At 48.6% G+C, this 10,771-nt stretch overlaps 1 protein-coding gene across 1 annotated transcript; it reads right to left on the bottom strand.

Moving 5' to 3' along the window:
• Positions 1-4,229: 4,229 nt before the first annotated feature.
• Positions 4,230-9,225, bottom strand: LOC143961693 (E3 ubiquitin-protein ligase TRIM39-like). Its single transcript, XM_077471012.1, has one exon. The coding sequence runs from the start codon at positions 9,160-9,162 to the stop codon at positions 7,498-7,500; it is 1,665 nt and encodes a 554-aa protein (XP_077327138.1). The 5' UTR covers positions 9,163-9,225; the 3' UTR covers positions 4,230-7,497.
• Positions 9,226-10,771: the final 1,546 nt, after the last annotated feature.

The raw sequence follows: 10,771 nt of genomic DNA, 5'->3' as shown, positions 1-10,771 counted from the left end.
GCAGTCTGCTAATCATTCACAACTCACTTGTTCCACAAAGCTCTTTATCAGGACTGGTAACTTGGTCTGTCTAGGGTGCTACGGTACATAGGCTTGGGTGCGGTACAGTCTGCTGTTCTGTAAGGACCGCTATCGGTCCACAATACATAGGGTTGCCGTGCACTACTGCTGACCGCTGCCCTATACTGCAGCAGTCCTTCAGCGGTATAGGGACTGACGCACAGTCTGCTAAACACTAATACACAACCTGCTTGGTCCACAAAAGTTCTTATAAGGACTGGTAACTTGGTATAGGGTGCTACGGTACATAGGCCTGAGTGCGTTACAGTCTGCTGTTCTGTAAGGACCGCTATCGGTCCACAATACATAGGGTTGACGTGCACTACTGCTGACCGCTGCCCTATACTGCAGCAGTCCTTCAGCGGTATAGGGACTGACGTACAGTCTGCTAAACACTAATACACAACCTGCTTGTTCCACAAAAGTTCTTATAAGGACTGGTAACTTGGTATAGGGTGCTACGGTACATAGGCTTGGGTGCGGTACAGTCTGCTGTTCTGTAAGGACCGCTATCGGTCCACAATAGATAGGGTTGCCGTGCACTACTGCTGACCGCTGCCCTATACTGCAGCAGTCCTTCAGCGGTATAGGGACTGACGCACAGTCTGCTAAACACTAATACACAACCTGCTTGGTCCACAAAAGTTCTTATAAGGACTGGTAACTTGGTATAGGGTGCTACGGTACATAGGCCTGAGTGCGTTACAGTCTGCTGTTCTGTAAGGACCGCTATCGGTCCACAATACATAGGGTTGCCGTGCACTACTGCTGACCGCTGCCCTATACTGCAGCAGTCCTTCATTGGTATAGGGACTGACGTACAGTCTGCTAATCACTAACACACAACCTGCTTGGTCCACAAAAGTTCTTATAAGGACTGGTAACTTGGTATAGGGTGCTACGGTACATAGGCCTGAGTGCAGTACAGTCTGCTGTTCTGTAAGGACCGCTATCGGTCCACAATACATAGGGTTGCCGTGCACTACTGCTGACCGCTGCCCTATACTGCAGCAGTCCTTCAGCGGTATAGGGACTGACGCACAGTCTGCTAAACACTAATACACAACCTGCTTGGTCCACAAAAGTTCTTATAAGGACTGGTAACTTGGTATAGGGTGCTACGGTACATAGGCCTGAGTGCAGTACAGTCTGCTGTTCTGTAAGGACCGCTATCGGTCCACAATACATAGGGTTGCCGTGCACTACTGCTGACCGCTGCCCTATACTGCAGCAGTCCTTCATTGGTATAGGGACTGACGTACAGTCTGCTAATCACTAACACACAACCTGCTTGGTCCACAAAAGTTCTTATAAGGACTGGTAACTTGGTATAGGGTGCTACGGTACATAGGCCTGAGTGCGTTACAGTCTGCTGTTCTGTAAGGACCGCTATCGGTCCACAATACATAGGGTTGCCGTGCACTACTGCTGACCGCTGCCCTATACTGCAGCAGTCCTTCAGCGGTATAGGGACTGACGTACAGTCTGCTAATCACTAACACACAACCTGCTTGGTCCACAAAAGTTCTTATAAGGACTGGTAACTTGGTATAGGGTGCTACGGTACATAGGCCTGAGTGCGTTACAGTCTGCTGTTCTGTAAGGACCGCTATCGGTCCACAATACATAGGGTTGACGTGCACTACTGCTGACCGCTGCCCTATACTGCAGCAGTCCTTCAGCGGTATAGGGACTAAGAGTTTTGTCACAGGGTGATTTAAAAAATGACAGGCAGAGGAAGAGGCAGGCCCTTCCGCAGGGGTGGTAGGGGTAGGGCAGGAGCAACAGCCTTGAGCCAAAGTGGGAAGTTGCAGAAGGTGCGTTCAATTACTTTAAAGGACGCACCAGACTTGGTTGAGTGGCTCACTCAGCCTTATTCTTCTGCACCCTCCTCATCCTCTCGATCTGCACCCTCTTCTTCACTCTCTGCTATGTGCACCCCCAAAGACACTACCACCAACAACACCACCACCACCACATACCTTCCGCTTGAGTGCAAATGGGGGCCTTCATGCTCCAGTGTTTTAATAGGGACCCCCGTATAAAAAGCATGAGGGTCAAGGACCAGTACTGGGTGGCAACGTACTTAGATCCCCGGTACAAACACAAAATGGCGGAAATGTTACCGCCGTCGCAGAGGGCTGTCAGAATGCAGCACTTCCAGGCCTTGCTTCGAGAAATGCTGCATTCTGCTTTTGCGTGCGCTGGCAGAGGAGCAATTCCCACTCCCAGAGAAGGATTTGCGGGTACCAATCCAACAGCGCCTGCAAGAAGAGGCCGGTTTGAAGATGTGTTGGTGACTTCGGATATGAGGTCATTCTTTCAGCCGACCCATCGACAGGTGTCATCCGGATCCAGCATCAGGGAACGCCTAGACCGTCAGGTGTCCGACTACATTGGGTTAACGGCCGATGTGGACGCTCTGAGGAGTGATGAACCCCTAGACTACTGGGTGGGCAGGCTTGACCTCTGGCCAGAGCTTGCCCAATTTGCAATCGAACTGTTGGCTTGCCCCTCATCCAGTGTCCTGTCCGAAAGGACGTTCAGCGCAGCAGGGGGGATTGTGACCGATAAGCGTACTCGCCTAGCTCACGACAGTGTTAACTACCTCACATTTCTAAAAATGAATGAGGCATGGATCTCGGAGGAATTCAACACATGTGATCAGTAGACCATGTATATGTCTATAAACAATTTTTGGAATCAAGCACACAGACCTTCTTAATTCATTTGGCTCACTTCCCTGACCCAAAAAAGCACACCGTACTATATGCCCCTACCCTCCTCTTTGAAGAGGTTGAGCGGTGTCATATTTCTACTGGGGCTGCTTATTATGAGGGGTTCCCACCATCCCTGTGCTGTGCTGACTTCCTCCTGGGTGTTCTTATTATGAGGGGCTCCCACCATCCCTGTGCTGTGCTGACTTCCTCCTGGGGGTTCTTATTATGAGGGGCTCCCACCATCCCTGTGCTGTGCTGACTTCCTCCTGGGGGTTCTTATTATGAGGGGATCACACCATCCCTGTGCTGTGCTGACTTCCTCCTGGGGCTGCTTACGGTGCTGCTGTCAGCGCTGTATGTCACGGAGCTGCTGTCAGCGCTGTATGTCACGGAGCTGCTGTCAGCGCTGTATGTCACGGAGCTGCTGTCAGCGCTGTATGTCACGGAGCTGCTGTCAGCGCTGTATGTCACGGAGCTGCTGTCAGCGCTGTATGTCACGGAGCTGCTGTCAGCGCTGTATGTCACGGAGCTGCTGTCAGCGCTGTATGTCACGGTGCTGCTGTCAGCGCTGTATGTCACGGAGCTGCTGTCAGCGCTGTATGTCACGGAGCTGCTGTCAGCGCTGTATGTCACGGAGCTGCTGTCAGTGCTGTATGTCACGGAGCTGCTGTCAGCGCTGTATGTCACGGAGCTGCTGTCAGCGCTGTATGTCACGGAGCTGCTGTCAGCGCTGTATGTCACGGTGCTGCTGTCAGCGCTGTATGTCACGGAGCTGCTGTCAGCGCTGTATGTCACGGAGCTGCTGTCAGTGCTGTATGTCACGGAGCTGCTGTCAGCGCTGTATGTCACGGAGCTGCTGTCAGCGCTGTATGTCACGGAGCTGCTGTCAGCGCTGTATGTCACGGTGCTGCTGTCAGCGCTGTATGTCACGGAGCTGCTGTCAGCGCTGTATGTCACGGAGCTGCTGTCAGCGCTGTATGTCACGGAGCTGCTGTCAGCGCTGTATGTCACGGAGCTGCTGTCAGCGCTGTATGTCACGGTGCTGATGTCAGTGCTCTGTATTACGGTGCTGCTGTCAGTGCTCTGTATCTCCTGCACCCTCTTGTTTGCCTACCCTGGTCCCTGACCTTCCCTCTCCTCCATTGCCTTCATTAGCTCCATAGTCCTGAATTGTCAGAACAATTTCCCAAATAAAAAAAAAATGCTTGTAGTTATCGATCCCAAATTCACCTCATACATGTATTATGCTATTGTCCAGGTGGTGGGACTACGTGCTACCCCCTAATAATTACCCCGTGGCCGCAAATTCGACCTAAAGGTTTGCGAAATTCGCCTCCCATTGAAGTCAATGGAGCCCGCGGCGAACGGTCGTTTTCGCGAACGTTTGTGTCCGTTCGCGTTTCGCGTTCGCGAAACGTCCCGTCGGAAGTTCGTCCATCACTAGTGTGGAGCAGGGACAGATAAATCGCTAGCTATTTGGTACACAAAAGTTCTTTTCAGGACTGGTATAGGTATTAGGTGTATATAGGTTTGCTGTGCTACTGATTGTTGAAGCAGCCTGAGTGTCTTTTGTCAGTTTAGATAAAGGGACAGAGCGCTGTGTCTGCTGCTATTTTAGGGACAGCCAGATTAGTCATCATCATCATCATCATCATCATCATCATTAGCTGTTACTATCAGGTCCACAAAAGAGCTATTCCAGTAACCAGTAATTGTTCCAGTCTCCTCTGTTTTGCCAGTTTGTATAGGGACAGGAAGGAAGCAGTGTGTCAGGCAGTGAGGGTCAGTTTAAAGAGTTGCTGTGACTATTAGTTCCACAAAGGTTCTTTTCAGGGCTGGTATCAGTGGTATGGTAATAGGCTTGTACACGTATAATATTCTTTCTTCCAAATATAGAAAGAATATTATACTTGACTGCTGCCCATCTGCTGCAGTCTGCTAATCAGTCACAACTCACTTGTTCCACAAAGCTCTTTATCAGGACTGGTAACTTGGTCTAGGGTGCTACAGTACATAGGGTTGAGTGCGGTACAGTCTGCTGTTCTGTAAGGACCGCTATCGGTCCACAATACATAGGGTTGAGGTGCAGCACTGCTGACCGCTGACTGCTCCTCTTTGAAGAGGTTGAGCGGTGTCATATTTCTACTGAGGCTGCTTATGAGGGGATCACACCATCCCTGTGCTGTGCTGACTTCCTCCTGGGGGTTCTTATTATGAGGGGATCACACCATCCCTGTGCTGTGCTGATTTTCACCTGGGGGTTCTTATTATGAAGGGATCACACCATCCCTGTGCTGTGCTGACTTCCTCCTGGGGCTGCTTACGGTGCTGCTGTCAGTGCTGTATATCACGGTGCTGGTGTGAGTGCTTAATGTCACGCTTCTGATGTCAGTGCTCTCTGTCACTGTGCTGCTGTCAGTGCTGTATATCACGGTGCTGGTGTGAGTGCTTAATGTCATGCTTCTGATGTCAGTGCTCTCTGTCACGGTGCTGCTGTCAGTGCTGTATGTCACACTTCTGATGTCAGTGCTCTCTGTCACGGTGCTGCTGTCAGTGCTGTATGTCACACTTCTGATGTCAGTGCTCTCTATCACGGTGTTGCTGTCAATGCTGTATGTCACGGTGCTGGTGTTAATGCTTTATGTCACGCTGCTGATGTCAGTGCTCTGTATCACGGTGCTGTTGTCAGATGCCTCTATCACGGTGCATGTGTCATTGCTGTATGTCACGCTGCTGGTGATCATCTCCTGCACCCTCTTCTTTGCCTACCCTGGTCCCTGACCTTCCCTCTCCTCCATTGCCTTCATGCGCTCCACAGTCCTGAATTGTCAGAACAATTTCCCATATAAAAAAAGAATGCTTGTAGTTGTCGATCCCAGATTCACCTCATACATGTGTTATGTCATTGGCCATGTGGTGGGACTATGTTTGCCCAGCTAATAATTATCCTGTGGCTGCAAATTCGACCTAAATGTTTGAAACGTTCGCCTCCCATTGAAGTCAATGGGGCCCGCCGCGAACGTTCGGATTCGCGAACGGTCGGCCTCGTTCGCGGTCCGCGTTCGCGAAACGTCCCGTCGGAAGTTCGTCCATCACTATTGACTTTCAAGTTGCACAAGTGTGAAAATAGCCTTAACGATTGGATTTTACTACCAGGGGTACTTCGCCCATGGTAGTGGTAGTAAAATCTGATCATCATTCCTGCACATGCGCTGTAAAGACTATGGGAAAATCTGATGGCTAGCAATGTTAACTGGGAAGTTGGCCCATCAGAATGCAGTTCACATGCACAAAAACCCACTTTTCATTTAGGCTCCATTTCCACTTGTGCAACTTGTCCTGCGACTTTGTACTCTATGATTTCCAATGAGTATTATTCGTATCTGTGCGACTTCAAAGTAGTCCCTGCACTACTTTGGTCCCACTTTGATGCAACTTGAGATCCATAGACCTCCGGAATACACAGGCATTGCTTTAAAGTCGCATCAAAATTGCGGCAGAATTGTGCAACTTTCAGGCTGCGTTAGCCTGAAAAGCCAGAAAGTTGCACGATTATGCCGCGACTTGAAGCCATGCCTGTGTATTCTGGAGGTTTATGGACCTCAAGTCACATTACAATGGGACCAAAGTAGTGCAGGGACTACTTTGAAGTCGCTGTGACTTGAAGTCGCACAGATATGAATGGTACTCATTGGAAATCATTGGGTACTTCTTGTCATGCAACTTTGCAGTCCCAAGTCGCAGGACAAGTTGCACAAGTGCAAACAGAGCCTAAATGAAAAGCGGGGTTTGTGTGCATGTGAACTGCATTCTGGGGCAACTTCACAGGTAACAATGCTATCCATCAAATTTGCGGAAACCTAGGCTCAGGGCCGGTTCACACTGCAGCATAGTGCAAAATCGTATGCGATTTGCACTGCAGTGCAAATCACAGGCGATGTCCGTGCAGATAGATAGTATGGCTGAAATTGTATCGCATTCGGACTAAACTCGCACAGTACCCTTTTTTTGGTCCGCACCAGAATCGGATCGCATGGCACCCATGCGATCCGATTCATGTCCAAACTGAGTGCGACATGCGAACTGAAATGGGGGTGCCATTAACATTGTATGACACTCCCCAGCAGTTCGCATACGTCGTTGTGAACTGTCGTGCTAGGTGGGTGCGATGCAGGAACCCGTCGTGGAATCGCAGTGTTCCCGCATCGCACAAGTGTGAACCCAGCCTAACATAGCTGTTTGTGTATCACCAAAATGCATGACACTGCGCTAATCTGACAACAATGGAATAATTGTCAATTGACAACAATTGTGCTCTGCGCCCATGAACTAAATCAAAGTAAACATTACCAGGACCTGCCAACCTTCTGTGTGAATCAGTCTTCTGATTCTACTCATTTAAGAAGGTTGAATCAGAGCTTCGCTTCACTTGCTTGTCAGTAGACTCAGCAAGTGAACCGAAGAACCGAAGAATCGATTCATTGAATCCGTTCATTTCAGTGAGCAGTACGAAATAAACCGATTCATTTTAAAGATCCGGACTTCCCATCACTAATAGATAGATAATAGGTAGATCATTATATAGGCCACACCTTTCCTCACTAGGAACATGTTACTGCAGTAACTGGACAGATATTCTACCCAATCACAGTGATCGGTGTTAGAGGGAGAAATCTCACTTAGTATTATTTATAGTAAAGAAATAGCAGGATACAGACTAAAGCCCCACCCACTGCTTTATTCTATTGGTTGCATACTCCACCAATCCCATCCATCCTCCCAGTGATGTCATCAGTCTCTGGATGAATTTCTCCTGATTCCCTCCACATATCTTCATACAACCTCTCCATACCCATATCCCAGCATGGAGGGGCTCAGTGAAGGTGGTGGTGAAGGTGTGGAGATGTCGGATCGGGTCACACAGATCATAAAAGGAGATCCGTCCGACCCCATAATCCAGATCTATCCTGACTCTGTTACTGGAGATATTGGAGGGTAAGAGGGTCACTTTACTGTCATGTATCACCCCATACTGATCACCATCCCTGTACAAACCCCAGGACTTCTTATTATATCCAATCACTGACTGCCATCTTCCTCTCCTGTCTATACTGGGGTAACACATCCCGACTATCCATATATCTGATCCCCCGACATCCACTTCCCAGTAATGTCTCCCTGAGGAGAAACTCCGACTGCTCAACACCTGATAACAATCCTGAAATCTCTCTGGTGTTTCTGGACGATTCTGTTTTCTATGTGACCTGGATACAGTTTTCCTGTCATCTGATATATGGAGATTATTATTAGCTGTATTTACATCCAGTAATATGTCTGCAGATCCCTGTATATAGGAGGATACATCTACCCCTCTTATTATATCAGATAATGTGTGTAATGTGTGTGATATCCCATCCACACCCAGACCCCCTCCATCATGGAGGAGCTCCTCATGTCTCTCTCTGTCCTCATTATCTCCATCCTCAGTATCACACAAGTCACCTGTGTCTGATTCCTGTAAGACAGTCAGTGGATCCGTCACGTTACACAGCTCCTCAATGTGACGCAACTTCCTGGACAGCTCCTCCTTCTTTATTTCCAGATCCCGGATGGAGATGGAGATCCGCTCTGCCCTCCCGGAGATTTCCCTCAGGAATCTCTTCTCCAGGTCTTCCAGACGTCTCCTGAGATCTCTAAACAGGACAGTGACTCTCTCAGTGTCACCAGCTGCTTCTTCTTCTACTTTCCTCCTGTGTTCCTGCAGACTCTGGACTCTTTCCTCCGTCTCCTCTCTCTTTGTCAGAAGTTTCTGCAGAACTTTCCTCAGTGTCTCCTTCTTCTTCTCAGAAGCCTCATCCAGTGACTCCATCTCATGTCCTTTATGTCCTCCAATCATACAAGACACACAGATACAGGTCTCATCCTCAGTGCAGTAATACTCCAGGATCTTCTTATGGATGGAGCATTTCCTGCTCTCCATGGACAAGGTGGGGTCACATAAGACGTGTTCTGGGGACTTTTTGTGGACTCTCAGGTGTTTATCACAAAGAGAAACATCACAGTGCAGACAGGATCTAACAGCAGGTACAGGAGAGTCCACACAGTAAGTACAGAAGACCACGGACTCCTCCTGATGTGGCTGAGCAGACAGGAAATTCCCCACTATGTTACGTAGTGTTATGTTCCTCTGCAGTGCAGGCCGATCCGGAAACTTCTCTCTACATTCAGGACAGCAATATCCTCCAGACCCCCCCTGTGTATCCAGCACACGATCAATACAGACCCGGCAGAAGTTGTGACCACATCTCAGGTTTACAGGATCTGTATAAATGTTCAGACAGACGGAACATTCCAACTCAGCTCTTAGATCAGAAGACGCCATCGCTGACAGCAGACGAGGAAATGAAACTGAAGTTCTCTGACACCGGAGAAGAATGCAGTTGGGAGGGTCACTTCCTCCTACACAGGGGGGGGGGGGGGGGACTGGGCTCGATCAATGAAATTTGAAACAGAGATCAGAGTACAGAGGAGGGAGGATTTCTCACAGTAGTAATGATAATCACACCTCCTAACATTAGAAGAGATAAAAGGGGAAAGACGGGTGTAAAGGAGAAACAAGACACAGAAACGCTGGCTGTAGACAGTTATCATTTTTAACAAAAATTCTTAGGAAAATTCTCAGAACATTCTCCAAAGATTTTGTTTCCTTTTAACATTAGAGATGGGCTGTCTGTTCGAGTCGAACATTGGCTGTTCACCCGTTCACCGAATAGCAAACAATTTGGGGTGTTCGTGGCAAATTCGAAAGCCACGGAACACCCTTTAAAAGTCTATGGGAGAAATCAAAAGTGCTAATTTTAAAAGGTTAATATGCAAGTTATTGTCATAAAAAGTGTTTGGGGACCCAGGTCCTGCCCCAGGGGACATGTATCAATGCAAAAAAAAGTTTTAAAAACTGACGTTTTTTCAGGAGCAGTGATTTTAATAATGATTAAAGTGAAACAATAAATTGAAATATTCCTTTAAATTTCGTACCTGGGGGTGTCTATAGTATGCCTGTAAAGTGACGCATGTTTTCCGTATTTAGAACAGTCTGAGAGCAAAATGACATTTCTAAAGGAAAAAAAAGTCATTTAAAAGTACTCACGGCTATTAATGAATTGACGGTCCCGGTAATACACATAAAAGTAATTGATAAAAACTGTATGGGATTCCCCCACCAGTCCATTACCATGCCCGTTGGGTCTGGTATGAATATTAGGGGAACCCTGAACCAAAATGTAAAAAAAAAAAAAAAATTGCGTGGGGGTCCCCCCAAATTCCGAAACCCGCACCAAAATAGAAAAATGGCGTTGGGGTCCCCCCAAAAATTCATACCAGACCCTTATCCGAGCACGCAACCTGGCAGGCCACAGGAAAAGAGGGGGGGACGAGAGAGCGTCCCCCGGAACCGTACCAGGCCACATGCCCTTAACATGGGGAGGATGCCCCAATGTTGATGGGGACAAGGGTCTCATCCCCACAACCCTTGCCCAATGGTTGTGGGGGTATGCGGGCAGGGGGCTTATCGGAATCTGGAAGCCCCCTTTAAGGAGGGGACCCCCAGATCCCAGCCCCCCTGTATCCTTACTATTTCACAAAAAAAGTGTAAAAAATGTTAAAAAAGACAATAGCCGGTTTTTGGCAATTCCTTTATTAACCACTTAACGACCGCCGCATGCCATTGTACGTCATCACAATGGCATGTACATGTACGTGCTTGCCTTCCAGCGGGTGGGGGGTCCGATCGGACCCCCTCCCGCTGGATGCGGCGGTCCGGTTCACTTCAGGAGCAATCCGGGATGAGGGGATGGCCGTTGGTTTCTGGCCATCCCCTCTCGATCGCTCCTGGCCAATGAGAAGCTTCCTCCCACTGTGTATTGTATACACAGGCAGGGAGGAAGTGATGTCATTCTCCTCGGGGCGGTCTTATTGACCGGACTACGAGGAGA

This window comes from Lithobates pipiens, unplaced genomic scaffold, assembly GCF_037356315.1.
Source record: "Lithobates pipiens isolate NorthernLeopardFrog02 unplaced genomic scaffold, aLitPip1_a1.2 Scaffold_8, whole genome shotgun sequence".
Lineage (NCBI taxonomy): Eukaryota > Metazoa > Chordata > Amphibia > Anura > Ranidae > Lithobates > Lithobates pipiens.
Note: the sequence above shows the minus strand (reverse complement) of the source record. Positions and strands in the feature narration are given on the sequence as shown.